The following is a 16,446-nucleotide window of genomic DNA, read 5'->3' as shown; positions in this document are numbered from 1 at the left end:
TGGCACCTCCATCGCTCAGAGGAGTAGGGCTCTTGACTGCTAACCCCACACTTGTGTTTATACAGTACAGCAGGTATCTGCTCTTTGGCCTAAGGGAAACTCACATGCCCAACAGAGAAAGAGGAGGCAGCGCATAGCTATGAAGCTATTTTTTTCTTCTAGATTCTCCTTCGGTCCTCGTGGATCCTGATTCCATAGCCCCCTAATTACGTGAGGAGTCTTACCTGCGTGATCCAACGGACTTGCAGGGGACTACTCATGTGAGCAAAGGTAGTGGGGTTAGGCCCCAGGTTTGTACTTTCCGTTTGCTGCTATTCATGGTGCTGTACTAGGTGGTTATTTTTCTGGTCTTTCAGTTCCTCCAACATCAGATTTGAGGGATCTGTTTCTTAGAGAGCGTCTAGGTGATAGAACTAGTTGAGGAAGGTGTTTTCACTCTCTCTAACCATAACATCACAGCATCCTGTGGGTTAAAAAACAAACATTCCCCCCACTCCATAAAGAAGCCTTTCATTCCAAGCAAGATTTCCTGGGCTGGGAAGCACAAGTACCAATAAGATAAAAGTAAACATTTAATGCCACTATATTTTGACAATATGTTTCACACCTCATATACCACAAAAGGCAAGAGATTTTAGCCAGCAAAACAGTAAACTTTACATTTTTAATGGCAAATGGCTCAATGTATTCAGATATGATCAGCTTGCAAATGGTTGCAACTTTCTGGATTCTTAACTTGTCCTCATGCTGTCTGTTTCATCTTTCCATTCTAACAACATTTAGCTGATAAAATATATATCTGCTACTGATCCATCTTCTTCTGGACGTTTCCATTCTTAGGCCCGGTATAAATCAGCTTGTCCACTCCACAACCCAGTTTTATAACACTGTCACTATGAGAAAGAACATAGCCACAGACAGAATGAAATGGAGTCAGCAAATATACACTTCAATGCATAGCACTTAGATAAGCATTTCCAACCATGATGTGTAAATAAATTATAAAATACAAGCAACTCTATAAAACAAGAACATCCTGAGTTTACAAATAAATTATATCCTTCATACCTAGAATATCATGTGGATGTTAATTAGTTACCAGCAGTTTCAGCTACCGGAAGGGAAGGAATTAAAATTTAGAAAAGTTAATATTTATGCACACATAATGTGTGTGTGTGTGTGTGTGTTATATGTAAATACCCACACATACACACACGTGCTCTATAGGGTGAATACATCCATATATAGAATATACGTAATATAGGTATAGCTGAAACTGCCTCAAGCACCATTTTATTACCATTATTATAAAGTATGCTCAATATCTGAGTAGGACCACTCAAAGAATGTTTGTTCTGGGAGTGTTTTGAAGTTAGTTTCAAAGATGATCACCCGTATCTAATGTTTTGCTTTGAATACTTCCTTTCCTAGATAAAACAGAATCATCCCAACTTCTGCTGCTTCAAAATCACCTACCACCTTAAATGATCAGCCTGAAGTCCACAACATCAATAGGCCTGAGCTGCTCTCAGTGAAATCAGTGGAAAAGCTATTGACTTCAGTGGGAGCTAGATCAGAAAAGGTTGCTTTGCTATGATGCTTTTTTTTAAAACTGATTTGTTTTCTGGAGAAGGGAGAAAGAAACCCAGATAGTGTAAATAAAATGGTTTATTATTTTCTAGGGTGCATGTGGCTATTCAAGGTGCTCAGATAACCCCATGGTGAGTGCAGTATAAATGGAACAGACAGGGATTATTAACCATGAGGTGACAAATCATTCACAGCTGTGTTTGCTGTGGCTGCTTTGAAACTTGTTTCAAACCCTAAATATAGGGCATCAGCCAAGTCTGGTTAAGTGCTACTCCATAGGCCATTTTACTAGCAAAAAAACAAACATTAAATTAACATGAAGTTACTGCTCGTATTGACCTCCGTGGCAAAAACCCCATTGATTTCAGTAGGAGCAGGATTTTTTCCCCTAAATTTGTGCCTTTATTCAAGGGGACAGAAATAGATTGAGGTAGAAGAAACAAGGAAAATCATCCATCAGATTATGTATGAAATCATATGCCCATCAATCCATCACAATGAGAATTACTTCCATCATCCCAAATTTCTTAGCAGCCTCAAAAGCCACCAGGGCCGGCTCCAGGCACCAGCGCAGCAAGCAGGTGCCTGGGGCAGCCAATAAAGGGGGGGTGGCACGTTCGGCTCTTCGGCGGGAATTCGGGGGAGGGAAGGACCCGCCGCCAAAGAATGAAGCGGTGTGGTGGAGCTGCCGCCGATTGCAATCCCCCCCCCCCGCACACACACACCACCGCCCTGCTGCTTAGGGCCGCAAAAACTTTGGAGCCGGCCCTGAAAGCCACTCAAATCTGTGCCCCCAAACACAGATCTGCTAAACCAGTGGTTCTCAACCAGGGGTACCCAGAGGTCTTCCAGGGGCTAGATCAACTCAACTAGATATTTACCTAGTTTTCAACAGGCTACATAAAAAGCACTAGCAAAGTGAGTACAAACTAAAATTTCATATAGACAATGACTTCTTTATACTGTTCTGTATACTATACACTGAAATGTAAGTACACTATTTATATTCCAATTGATTTATTTTATAATTATATGGTAAAAATGAGAAATAAGCAAATTTTCAGTAATAGTGTGCTGGGACACTTTTGTAGTTTTATGTCTGATTGTGTAAGTAAGGAGTTTAAGTGAGGTGAAACTTGGGGGTACATTAGTCTGGAAAGGTTGAAAGACACTATGCTAAACCATTGATTTAAAAGACTCATGTTTACTATATTCAATCTGCTTCAAGTCAGAGGCTTAAGGTTACTACTTTACAAGCCACCAGACAAGCTTTATCTTACTGGAGAGCAGAGACTATACACTAGTGCTTGTAACACTGGTGGTTGTAAGATATCTGACCTTAAAGCCATGACACCCTGACATATAAAAAAGCTCTTTTGGGTCATTTTTGTAGGTTTTAAAATTTCTGTCACTCAGGGGCCTCCACATGGGAATTAAGGCAGCCTGGTTGTATGGGTTGACAAATAGGTGGGAAAAAATGGGACCAGTTAAAATGTTTCATATCAAAGTTTTCTATAAAATGTGGCATGTTGGTGAGTGACATATTCCTAACTTATGTCTTTGCCATTTGTGAACAACCAGGTGATAAAACCTTTATACTACCATGCTCCATCACAGCATGACTCTGTATCAGGCTGCCTGGGTGAATACACATTTCTGTATTCCATTGTTGCTTTTAACCCACAAAAAAACAAAATCAGACCCATTTGTAGCAAGTGGTCCATGGCTTTCAACTGGCACAGAGTTCAGACTGCAGGTTTAGGGTTACAGTTGCTATTTTTGAATGCACCATGTTATGGAATAAATATTAAAGACAGACACTGGATACACCACTAAGTCCCATGCAGAGAGTTGGAAGAAAAGACCCTTATGAGCCTTTTATGCATCTCTCATTCACAGGAAAATGATATTGCAGTTGCACTTCTTAATCCTCTAGCATTTTTCTAGTTGGTAGTTAGAGGGTTCAGAGTTACAGGCAAGACTCACCAGAGAGTCCTTGCAGGATCAAGCTGCGTCACACGAGGAGAGGAAAGAAAAGAAGAATCCTCTCCATTTCTACCACTGGCAGTGCAGTAAGTCAGTGGGCACTTGAAGAAGTTACAAGGAGACTTATTCTCCTTTTCCTGAACCAGTTTTTCCAGAGCTGTAACTCTTGTGACTTTAATGGAGTTGCTCTTCTGTTATACCGCTGTAGATGAGAGGTGGCTCAGGCCCATTAGAACCACACAGTATTGCTTTAGGAGAGTACAGGACCAGTATCAGTTTTTACTTACATTTCCTCCCCGTAACCCTTGCTTACAGCCTAAGTTCTCTCTAAGTCACGCAGCTGGGCGGCTGCCCAGCAGGCTATCAAGTGCCGTACACTTCAGGTGTCCCTCTACCCGCTCCCTCCCCACAGTGCTGTGCTGCTCCCCGGGAGCCTCCTGCTTGAGGGTGTGGGGTTGGGGTGCTGATGTCAGAATGCCCCCCGCCCTTCTACCCCATCTCCACAGAGTGCGGGGGGGGGGGAGACAACAGGGCTCAGGCCGGAGGGAGCTTGCTGCCAGCTGCTGCCGTGTCTGAACGTGCCTGATCTACGTAAAGAGGCAATGCGCGTCTCTCTCTCTCTCACGCGCGCACACTGTCTTTCACACATACTTGTATTAGTGGTGTTGTTACTACTTGATACTTCTTTTAAAGTGTGTTATTTTCATTTTTTGACTGGTCTACGCATTTCATTTTTATTTCTCCCTTACGCTTACATTTAATTCTGTGAGTTCTAAAACGCCTAACCTGTCCTGGGTGGAGTAATTATCCCCATGGTAACTTTTTAAAAATATATTTTATATCTAGGTGTTTGGTTTCTACTGGTGGTGCACATGCACACATTACCTCGATATGCTGCACATGGGTAGGAAAAAATAGCAGGAACATTGCTTATATCTGAATGAATTATTCAAAAATACTGGGTTTTCCATAACCTTTGCTGTGCTCTCCAGTATCTAAAGTGATCACTTCAGCCTTCCACAAAGTCCTCTCCTGTTTGGATCTCGGTTTTTAATTTGGCCCATTATTATAGTACCTAGGGGACCAGATGAGGTGGCCACATTCAGATCAGATTCAAACTCCCCTAAAGTCAGGGGTGTTCAGGTCTGATTTTGATTTGAATTCATTTTTAAGAAAAGCAAAGCCCTGGTCTGATCTTACCCACACAAACATAAATAAATAGGTAGTGGAGGTACACGAGTGTAAGTGATTTCAGAATTAGACCCAAAATGTCTTATCCTTCCAGTGCCAGGGACAGCCATGGCAATGCAAGCCAGTACCTTTATGTCTCTTTCAGTCCTCACTTAGAAACCTGAAATTAGAGAACTGTGACCACCTCCCATTCATGTTAACGGAACGTTCACTTTGAAACCTAATTACAGCCAACATTGCTACATTCACCTGGTAGTTGCTATACCTGAAACATCCAGCGAATGCACAGATCCAGGATGGCTGGATGTGCTTCTCACATCTTGTCATTCCAGTATTTGAAAAGATGTTCCAGTATGCAAATCTTGGCATTCTATTAAGTTGCACATGGAGAAGTAAGATACTTCCTATTGTCTTTTAAAATCAAGTTAAGAGTAGCATTTATGTTGGCACCTGCTAAGAAGTGTGGGATTGCCAGGGTGCGGCTTGCAGAATTTTGGGGTATTCCAGTAATAAGGTAATAAATATTTCTGAATGATCCATTTTGTGTCCTACAATGATATCTGAAATATAAAAATAGAGGCAAGTGAATTCCAAAATAAAAAGCTATTTTCACCGAGGCAGAAATTCTGCAGCTTCAGATGTAAAATTGTGGCAAATTTTCATTCCCCTTTATGCATTAATTCTCAAAAGTACAGTAGTAGATCTTGAAGCAGGCCCATATATGCCCAGGCCCAGAAATGACTATATATTTTATCATGCAATACTGATGTGTGGTGGAATTATTAATCCTCATTAACTAAGTCTTTGCACCATAAGTAAAATATTTGTAAGCTCTGTGATTACACTCTGTAAATAAATACTACAATAGGCCAAATTTATCCTTGATGTAACTGCACTGACTTCATTGGAGCTACATGAAGGATGGATTTGGCCCATTGTGACTAACAAAGTTAAGCTAGTGCGTAGTATATCATTTAAAAGGATTGCTAGAGATACCTTCAAGCTCCACAGAGCTGGAAACTCAGACCTGAAAAAGAGCTCTGCGGAGCCCAAAAGCTCATCTCTTTCACCAACAGAACTTGGTCCAATAAAGGACATTACCTCAACGCCCTTATCTCTCTCATATCCTATGTGGCTACAGCAATACTGCAGACATGTTAGATAAATGGGAGACTTCTTTGTAATGTCTTAGAATCTACAGCTCTAACACTGCTAAACATATGGTCATAGCATTCAAGACAGTGACTTTTATGATCACTGAGCCTAAATATTGCAGGTAACTGGGACTGTACTATGGAGCTGACACTGTGCGCACCCAGGTGATGAAAAATGATGTACAGAAGCTTAGATCCATACAAGAGATCTGCAAAATGTGACAGTTTGGGGGCCAGAAGGCCAGTACAGTCTACCCATCAAGTCAGAGGTCAGGTATTAACATGTTCTCTGTGTTTACTATTTGCCAACTTATCACCTTGTTTACAGCCAGTATTTGCTAGCTTTTAACATACTGCTTTCTATTTGTAATCTGTCTGTAGCTCCCTAACACTATCGTGTACACACAAGATACCAACATCATGCAACTTGTTGTCAACTGAGGAATAGTTATGCTTCCCAGCCACTCCCTGCTCTGTGTTTGATGAACAGAGTTTACGCAAATGCATAAAGCTGGAGCAATACATCAGAATAGCTGGGATTTCATATGCACACACATTAGGAGTCTCCAGTTTATGAAATCCACAGTAATTGTTTCATGTGCATGGGCAGAGTTTTCTGTTATTTATTAATCCTTTGCTTAGTGCCATCAGTTTGCTTGATGCATTACGAACAAAGGGCTTGATATTGTCCATGTCCTGTATGTGTCCAGGAAGCATCAAGCCCACAAAGTAAGACATCCTGAGTCCCAAGGAGCTTTCAGCCTAAGGCCCTGATCCTGGAAAGAGCTCTATGTAGGCAGGCCCCTGTGCCCGTGTGAAGCTCCTTTGGTGGGCTCTGTGCAAAGGTCCCCTTACATGAATCAACATCCAAACCTGCACCACTGAAGTCAATGGGAACTTCACCATGGACAATAACAGGCCCGCAGGTAATACACTAATAATGTTATCCAGGAGGTATTATATATAACTATTATAGATAGAATGTGACGGAGTTTCTAAACCAGTGATTAGAGGCATATTGGAATGTAGGTTAAATTCTGCCCTTATTTTCTCCCAGATAACTCCACTGACTACAACAGGTTTGCCTGGGTGTAACAGAGCAGAATTTGTGTTTGCGCTTATTTCAATAAACAAAAAAGACTGTGCCAAATAATTCAATGTGTTATGAAATAAATAAAATGGAAGTGCTCATATAGGCGTTGAAATAAATACAACAGCATTTCTTTGCACATGCAGAGCTGGGACCCATTGACATTAGTGGGGCTAAGATTTGGCACTTAATTTGGTATGGAAAGTGACATACGCCCTGTGCCCAAATGCTGTGTCCACTCATTTATAATGTGTGTTTATTTCTTGAGCAATTACAGCTGAGCAGAGCATGTGCCCCTCAGTTATAGCCATGACTGTGGAATGATCCGTCACAAAAAAAGCAGATGAAAAATGTTTTAAAAATGGGATAACTAAATGTCACCAGATATTTCATCCCCTCCCCCCAAAAAAATCATTCAGTTTTGGACTGGTAAGCATGAGAACCTCAGTCTAAAGGGTAATTTTCCAGAACGTTATTAGTACCAGAAAATAGTGGGTTGAGAGGACAGTGTCTCGTCAACCATAACTCTGGCATCACCAGTACAAGGCTAAGAGTATATCAGAAAGGAGAACAAATGGTAGAGTTACATCAAATGAAATGCATATTGCAGTAGTTGCTTTGCAACAGTTTTCTTTCTCCTCTTCCATAGTACCATGTAAAACTCTACCAACAGTAATAGTAACAGTTAAAACACTCTAAGAGCAAAGAGGGTGCAATCTAACCTCACTCACTGCCAGAAACAGTTTTCGAACCATCTGGGAGAGGTAATGTTCTCTTTGAGTGGCCTTACTCCAGTAACGATAAAAGACAGTTAACATTTATTCATATGTTGTACTGATTAGGAAATATCTCTACAAACACAAGTTACTTAGAAACAGCAAGTCTGAAATAGGAGAAAACACCAAGAGAAAAAACAAGCTGTAAATACATTTCAAAAATGTTTGATTTTGTTTCCTTTGACTAGCACCATATGTACACAAGAAAGTATGAACATAAATGTTTGGATAATAAAGATTTGCAAGGCACTTAAATAGTCTTTCTCTGTAATATCTTTTTATGAAGCTCTCAACAGCAGTCCGTCCTACAACCAGCCCTTCCCCTCCCTCAGCTAACACAGGGGAAGAAGTCACTTCTGCCAGCAGTTCTTATTTACAAACATGTCCTTAAAAGTGCTCTTTCAGGCTAGGAAAATCGGCATCCTTACGTCTCCACGTTGTTGCGTTCATCACATATTTGTTTTTTTTATACTAATCTTCAGTGTTATAAAGAAAATCTCTTCTCTCTCATACAGTCAAAACTTGACACCAACCTTCATCCTCATTCTGTTGTCTTTGGGGTGCTGTTTAAAAGGAGCAGGAAGAGGGGGATAATAGTTTGAAATTTTCTCAAGCTTGGTCCTTTATCGACGTCTGGAAGTGATGTCAAAGCAGGTGATCATCATGAGGTGGGCCTTGCAGAAGTTGACGCGGTTTTCCAGACGCTCAGTCACGCACTCCAGGGCCTCCAAATACTCCAGGGAATCCAACTCGAATACCTGCTCCAGGTCAACTGTGAGAAAGGAAATAAACTAGTGGGGACAGTGGACAAAACCCAGCACAGATTACTGGGACAGATGGCTCTGACCCAAGCCTGTTGTATACATTATCAGCTCTAGGTTTGCATTTTTATTTAAAGCTGCATTTCCTATTCAATGAGCGTGAAAACAGTACAGTAGCATATTAAATATTAAGAGCAGTTCCTTCATCTAGTGTCATGCTCTCCTATCTGCTCCAGAATCACTGATTGCTGTCATCGTACCACATTTTCACAAAGCCACATGCTCTCCCCCAAATACGCTACAACAACTCCAATGCTCACTGTAAGTACTTTCCATTGATTGGTCTGAGGCATGAATGTGTGCGTTTCACTTTCCATGTTAACTTTTGGTCCCGTATGAAATATGCAGGTGGAACCCCATGGAACCAGATTCAGAAGTGATGTGTAGGGTAAGTTAGACCCATGTACATTGATTTAGTCCCCCTTATACCCAGGCCCTGCTTCAGTCCATCTCCATTCAGCACATGTGCTTAAGTCCCATTGACTTTTGTAAGTACTTTGCTGAATAGGGATAGATTTAGACTTAGGCATGTGCTTCGCTGAATTTGGGGCCTTACACTTATGCTTTGAATCCCCTAGACCTGCTTACACCTGTTTTCCCCATGTTGGAAAGCAAATGTTAAAGTAGGTTGTGGGCTAACTTAACTTGCAACGTTCTGTGGCTCCTAAGCACATACATTAAGAGAGCTTGGATTCCCTTGCACAGCAGTAGTGTGGGTGAAGGTAGATCTGAGGGAATCTGGCTAATCTCCATCACCTAAACATCACTCCTAAGGTCTGGAGTCTGCACAATGCTTGAGGATTGCCTTGTTTCTCAAATGGGAAATGGAAGCAACGGAGCAAATGACTAAGTGAATATTGATCTGTGCAAACTTCCAGTGGTCACCTTTAAAACTGTTCGTATGCCCTTGGTAACTAGATGACATTTCTACAACTGTCACAAGACTCTCACTGTCAAGCGTTCCAAACACTGCAAATTCTGGGGTAATGTTATCTGCTGCACTTATCAAAGGGAAAATTAGAACTTTTCAAAAGCAACTACTGCAACAAAAGTCCCATTGGCTTGTAACGATTACATGTAGCAACTACCCCAAATAAAACTGGATTCAGTTTTGTAAAATACACATAGATATAGATGCAGACACACACATCTACCCCTACTGTGTTAGGATTTGTAGTGTAGACATAGCTTCAGAGTTTGCGTATCTTTGTCAGCCTCGCTCCCTAGTGTAGATGCAGCATACGCCAACATAAGGAATTTTTCTGTTGGTGCAGGAACACTCTCTCCCCTAATGATGTCAGAGACTTTGACAGAAGCCCTCTTCTATCAGCACAGCTGCGTCTACACTGGGGGTTTTGTCAGCATTGTTATGTCACCGGGGGTCTGTTTTTTCACACCCCTAACTGACACAGCTATGCTGGTATAAGTTTTAAGTGTAGACCAAACCTGATCATCACTCATCTGCTTGCAAGTGTGGATTTTTGCATGTTCATTGCAATTTTTTAAATCTTTTTCTTCTAGGCTTTTACTTTTATTTATTTAAGTCCTCCTTGGTTTGAGGCTAGAATGGTGAATTCCTTTTAAGACTAAATTCTATGAACGTCAGCCATTTCTAGCTATAAATAATTGGCCAAATTAATCCTGGATGCAATTCCATTAGAGTCAAAAGACAAATTTGCTTCATAGTGTTATTTGGCAGAAAGATAGTAGATTTATTATACATACACATTATACACTCAGACACATGTCTGAGGCCAAAAATTAAAAAATAAATAAATTTAAAAATCTCATTTTCTGGAGCTGTGGACTGAGACACATGAGCGTTAATCTGGCAATGGCAATATTCACTATTATAATGCTGTACCATTCCAGTATGCAGCTCCTGGGCACATAGAATTGTTCAGCTCAATTGTCAACATTTAATAGGAATTATGTGGAAATAGTTCTAGAAATACAGTCAGTCAATCTAACTCTGGCCCCTAGGTCACATCAGTTCAATTTAGTTTACAAATATACTAGCTCACATCACAGCCTCAGCATCAGTCAATCTTTCTGCTTCCCCTCAGTGAAATAAACCGCGGGCACTTATGAATACAGGCAATAAAATGAAGTCCTTACATTCACTAAGCCATTTATTAGGATCCAGCATCAGGTACTGTTTGGTCACCTCCAGTTCCCTCATTAACCACTCGTACTTGGCCCTGACCTCAGCAATCCTCTGCTGGCGATGCTCCAGGATTTTCAGCTTGGCATTGAAGCATATCAGCTCCTGCCAACCAGGAAAAAGGAGAAGGGAAAGAATAGGTGAAAAGGGGAAGAAAAATCCATGCTGGATTCAGTCAATTTTCCAGTCAATAATAACCACAAACCACTTAACATGGAAGCAGGTAAAGTCACTGGCCAGAATAATAGGTGGTTTTATTTTTTGTTTGTTTGATTTGTTTTTTGTTCTTCACAAACGAGGCTAGGATATACAGACAGAGCAGCAAAAGCTAATAATAGCTATAATTTATTAATAATGGGCAACATCTTGAAATCCAAATTAATTCAAGCAAAAAAGTTGCTACAATTCATTTCATTAGAAGTTTTTGTTTTTTGAGTAAGGACATCAGGATTTGACAAACAATTAAGCTCATCAGAGAAGGAAATCCATCTCCAGCTGTATTAAACCACGATGCATATCTATGTGCTATGTAAGTAATAGATACAATATTACAATTCTATAGTAAAAGAGCTGATAAAAATCAAATTTCAAAAATGTTCAACAAAAAAGGAAACAGGTTTGTGAACATATATGCATTTTTGACAAACTAATAAATTATAATTAATACTGGTATTTTGAAAGCATCAGATATTTAGGGTGCTGAACAACAATTTAAAATAATGTACAATCTAACTCATTATGAAACAACAATAAAACAAACCGAAAGCAGCCAAATAATGTGACATGATTAAAAACAGATGGGGAGCGTTGTAGACAAAGGTCAAGAGAGATTATCACAGAAAACTCCATAGATGGTGTACATGTAGCTCCATCGACTTCAAAGGTGCTTCACCAATTTACACCAGTTGAGGATCTGACTCTTAGACTTTCCAGATGCTTTTTAAAAGATGAGAGGAATGAGCGTGGGAGGATGTCGGGGGAGAGCAAATTCCGCACCTAAGAGCCACAATGAGCAAAAGCACAAGCGCCCACTCTCCCAAACAGAGATGGTGGCAGGGCACAGAGGTCAATCAAGATGAGGATCATTGAGCATGTGACAGGCATACATGGAAGTTTCTGATTAAAAAAAAAGCAAGCTTGGTTTGCAGCTGCTCATCTATGAGCTTCAAGTTTTGTTTATTTGGAATCTGATCCTGTGAGATGCTGAGCGGAACCCAGAAGTTGCTCATCACCTTTCAGAATCAGTCCCTTAGGATTGAAATGGGAATCAGTCCTTTGAGGTGCACTCACCTTGCTATCCCCCCCTCGTCGACGTTGGAGTCTCTCCACATCATCTATCTCATAGACTTTGATCTCAAAGGGTTCACCCATCCCCCTCTGTGCACTTCGCAGTGGGCCATCTACCCAACGGACCCCTGGGCTGTTGGCAGGTTTCCTGACCGGGGAGGTTGCATCGAGTGACAAAGCCGGTATGAGTCTTCGTCTCTGAGAACCTAAAGAATACATGAATTGTCAAGTTATGTTAGCATAGTTAATTCCTCTCATTTCTGCTCCTTCTCCAAAAGAGACCTCTACACACATGTAATATATTCAACCCTGTTAAACAGAAAGCGGTAAGAGAGAGAGAACCTGAAGACATGAAGGATTGGGTTTGCTTAACTCTGAACATAAAGCACCAAGTCACTAAGACCCAGTACATGAGATGGCCCCAGTTTGCAAACACCTCTGTGCATGCTTTACTCATGTGCATACATTTACTGGTGTGCAGAAGTTTTTGCAGCAGGATCAGGGTCTGCTGGTGAAACTGGCCTAATATGTTCTACTATGGTTTTACCAGAGGTTCCCTTGACTAATGTGGATTGATTGTTTTTCTCTGGGAACAATACTAGCCAGCCCAAGCCATAGCCTGCCCCCATTAGGGAATCTAAATCACTTTCAAATAGCTGCCAACCTGTCCTTTGTACCAACTTCCATGAAAAGGCAACAAGCGTAGAACTATGCCTGCAGCAACTGTGTTCTAATTTGGTTATCACCACCATAGCTTCTATGCTAGAATTTTTCCAGAAACACTCTCACTGGGCACTCGCACCATTGCAGCTGTGGCAGCAGTAGGAATGACATAATAATACTCAGTACTGCATGGTGAGAGGGCATAGCGGTTCAAACACCAGCAGTTCCCTGCATACAGTTTATGTTAGTGGCATCGCTGCTGGTGAGGTCAGTGCAGCGGTTGAAGAGTTTTAGAAAAAAGGCCAGTATAGACAAAGCTGATGCAGTGTGGAAAGCGTCTACTATACTACTAATTGCTGTAAATATGGTGCTAGCCTAATGGCGAAAGAAAGCAAGAAAGGTGTGTGTATAGCAGTGGTTCTCAAACTTTTGTACTGGTGACCCCTTTCACAGAGCAAGCTTCTGAGTGCGACCCCCCCCTTATAAATTAAAAACACTTGTTACAAATGCTGGATGCAAAGCAGGGTTTGGGGTGGAGGCTGACAGCTCACGACCCCCCATGTAATAACCTCATGACCCCCTGTCATGAATAGTTAGTAAAGGGTTAAAGCATAGTACCTGGTGGGCATCTGACCTGAGGACCAATCAGGGAAGAGAATTTGAAACTCCTAGGAGGGAACTTTTCCCTCTGTTTGGGGGGGTCTTTGTCTTTAGCCGTCTGGAGTTACAAGGGTCCAGATGTTTTAATCAAGTCTACAAGTTTCCACCTTTCTGAACTAATTTCTTCTAGTCAAGATAGTGAGTATTAGAAAGATACGTTGTGTCCTCACCTAATAATCCTATGCTTGCAATTCTGTGTGTTTGTTATTGATTATTCTTATTCTGCTGTTTTGTGTACTGAGAAAGAGAGAGGATTCTCTCCAAAACTTAGCAAGGTTATACCCTATGAGTGTCCAGCTTGGGCTCATAGAGATTCTGTATTTTCTTGTTTTCCTTTTAATAAATTCTTTCTATAAAGACCTGATTAAATCCCTTCTACTGTGGATAGGGGGAGGGGCGAAGACACTCTCTCGGTGGTGAGACAGGCTTATCTCCGGGCAGAGAAGGGAGGGGGGAGATAGTTCCTCCTGGGTTTGATTCAAACAGTTGAATCAGGTATCTCTTTCCAGTGACTAGGAGAGAGAGAGGGGGGGAGGTTTCCCTCCGATGAGTGGATCTGTATTTCCCCAGGGAACGTCTCTGGAAAGGGGAGTGGGAGGGGGAATATAGGGGTGTCTCGGCCCACGTAATCGACCGAGTGGTGGCAGCCTGAAGGAGACCTACCCTAGGATTTTGGGGTGGGGGGAAGACATGCGGGTCCTCACTTTGAAACCGCCCAGTTTCAAGTGAGGGTAGACTCCTGACATGGTGGCAGTGGTGTTTTGGACCCAGAGAGAGAGGCAAGGCTTTTCTACCAGAGGCACTCTGAAGCAGTTTCAGGGTTAGAAGATTTTCAGTTTCTTCCAGGGCTTTCTGTTACAAAGCCCCCTGTGGAGCGGTGTTTTCGTCCATTGTGAGACGAGATATCACTCAGGATTCCTGAGGTGGGGGGAAGTGCTCAACAAAGTACATTCCCATCCAACAGGAAAAACAGGTTTGGTGGGGGAGAGAGAAACCCTCCAGCCAGGTTTTTTTTTCTCCCTGTGTCTTTTGAAAGGATCAGAAGACAGGAGAACACAAATCCCTAAGGAATAGACCAGATTTTTCTCAGGGGTATTGTTAGCAGCAGCCTTTCAGCTGGGCTGCTGAGTACAGCAACTCAGAGCAGAGGGAGACAGAGGAATTTTTTTTTTACTCTTTCCCTCTTTCTCAGTACAAAACAGTCACATTACACAAACCACAGTTTGCTATACAGAGGATTGCTTTATCTTTCTGTACTCAAGTTATCATAGCCAGGGTTAGGGACTGTCAAACACCACAAACAGTTCACGGACTGCAGAGGGGTGTGGCCAGCGCCAGGACACAGACACAATGAGTGCCAAAGCCGCATCTAAACTGGAAACAAGACACAAAGAACTGCAATTACAAGACATGGAATTACAATTAAAACTCAAGGAGATTGAAATGAAAGAAAAAGCCAAAGAGGCTGATCACAAGAGAGAAATGGAGATAATACAAGCCAAAGAGGCTGAGCACAAGAGAGAAATGGAGAAAATACAAGCCAAAGAGGCTGAGCACAAAAGACAACTGGAGTTGAAAGACAAAGAACTGGAAATCCAGAGACAGGCTCTGGAATTAGAAAAAACTAAACAGCAAACTCCACCCAATCCAACCCCTCTTCAACCTAATGATCAACCTTCTCGGAGAAAATTTCCCGCCTACAGGGCAGGTGAAGATGTTGAGGCCTTCTTAGAAAACTTTGAAAGGGCCTGTCTGGGATACCGTCTTCCTGAAGCAGAATACATGGTAGAGCTGAGGCCACAGCTCTGCGGACAATTAGCCCTGGTGGCAGCTGAAATGCCTAAGGGCCAAATGAACGACTTTCAACTATTTCTAACCAAGGCCAAACTCAGAATGGGCATCACCCCTGATCACGCCCGTCAGCGTTTCAGAAACCAGAAATGGACACCAGAGGAGTCATTTCCAAAACACGCCTCCTACATTGAAAAGCATTTTTCTTCCTGGTTAGCAGGAGCCAATGTTCAAACCATGGACGAGCTAACCCTCCTGATGATGATGGAGCAGTTCTTGGATGGTGTTCCGGAGAACATTAGACGCTACATCCAAGATGGTAAACCAAAAACTCTCACTGAGGCAGGAGAGATTGGAGCCAGATGGATGGCATCAGTAGACAACACGAAAGCTACTGCCAAGGGGAGCGAATCCAACAGGGTACACACCGACACTAAACCCTACCGTCGCGGACCAATCAAACCCACACCTACAACCCACGGACAGTCACACTCTACCTCTTCTTCTACCTCACCAGTCTCCAGTAGACCAACACAAACCGGTGACCCATCAACTGGGCGATGTTTTCAATGCAATGAATTGGGGCATATCAAAGCCAAATGCCCAAAGAACCTAAACCGAGTGCAACTCCTTGCACCTTCACACCAAGGAAAGCCGGACATAGATGTATCTCAAATACCCTTAGAACATAGGGAAACTTTGAGAGTGGACGAAAAGGAGATCATCGCATGGAGAGACACTGCAGCACATGTGTCAGCTATCCACCGAACCTTCGTGGACCCCAAATTCATCAACCAGAAAACCAAAGTGACAATTCGACCCTTCATGTCAAAACCTGTAACATTACCTACTGTACGTTTACCTGTCCAGTACAAGGGCTGGTCAGGGAAGTGGACTTTTGCTGTCTATGACAACCATCCGATTCCCATGCTACTGGGGAACGACTTGGCCCGACACATTGAACGGCAAAAAACAGAGGGAGTGGTTACACGCAGCCAAGCCAGACGAGCTGCCGGACCCATCCCTGTTCCTGAGCCATCCACCGAGACCCCGTCTGTGTTACCAGAGACCCAGACAGAGGTGGTGGAACCGGATCCCAGGCCAACACCTACAGCAGCCATAGTACATCCAGTCCCAGAACCGGAACTGGAAGAGCAACCAGCGCCAGCACCGGCGCCAGCGCTTGCAACTCCACCGCCAGAGGGCGCCAACGGGCCTGAACTGGCAGAAGCAGCAAACAACCCTACCCAAGAGGCTCAGCCGGAGCCTGAAA

The 16,446-nt window shown here is 42.5% G+C and overlaps 1 protein-coding gene across 6 annotated transcripts in view; it reads right to left on the bottom strand.

Annotated features, from left to right (window-relative positions):
• Positions 1 to 583: 583 nt before the first annotated feature.
• The window catches only part of KIF26B (kinesin family member 26B), a 417,971-nt gene continuing 402,108 nt past the window's right edge, over positions 584 to 16,446 (bottom strand). For 2 of the 6 annotated variants that reach the window (XM_045010461.1, XM_045010455.1), the window contains 5 exons: positions 12,063 to 12,265; positions 10,727 to 10,877; positions 7,734 to 8,559; positions 5,033 to 5,327; positions 584 to 893 (listed from right to left, as the gene is read on the bottom strand). In XM_045010461.1, the coding sequence (XP_044866396.1) occupies positions 8,411 to 8,559; positions 10,727 to 10,877; positions 12,063 to 12,265 (503 nt within the window). In that variant the 3' untranslated portion in view covers positions 584 to 893; positions 5,033 to 5,327; positions 7,734 to 8,410. Of the gene's footprint in view, positions 894 to 2,584; positions 3,779 to 5,032; positions 5,328 to 7,415; positions 8,560 to 10,726; positions 10,878 to 12,062; positions 12,266 to 16,446 lie in introns of those variants that run through there. The other 4 variants (XM_045010458.1, XM_045010459.1, XM_045010460.1 and 1 more) reach the window with 4 other exon arrangements.

The sequence above is a fragment of the Mauremys mutica genome, chromosome 3 (genome assembly GCF_020497125.1).
Source record: "Mauremys mutica isolate MM-2020 ecotype Southern chromosome 3, ASM2049712v1, whole genome shotgun sequence".
Classification (NCBI taxonomy): Eukaryota; Metazoa; Chordata; order Testudines; family Geoemydidae; genus Mauremys; species Mauremys mutica.
This window is presented reverse-complemented; position numbering and strand designations above follow the sequence as displayed.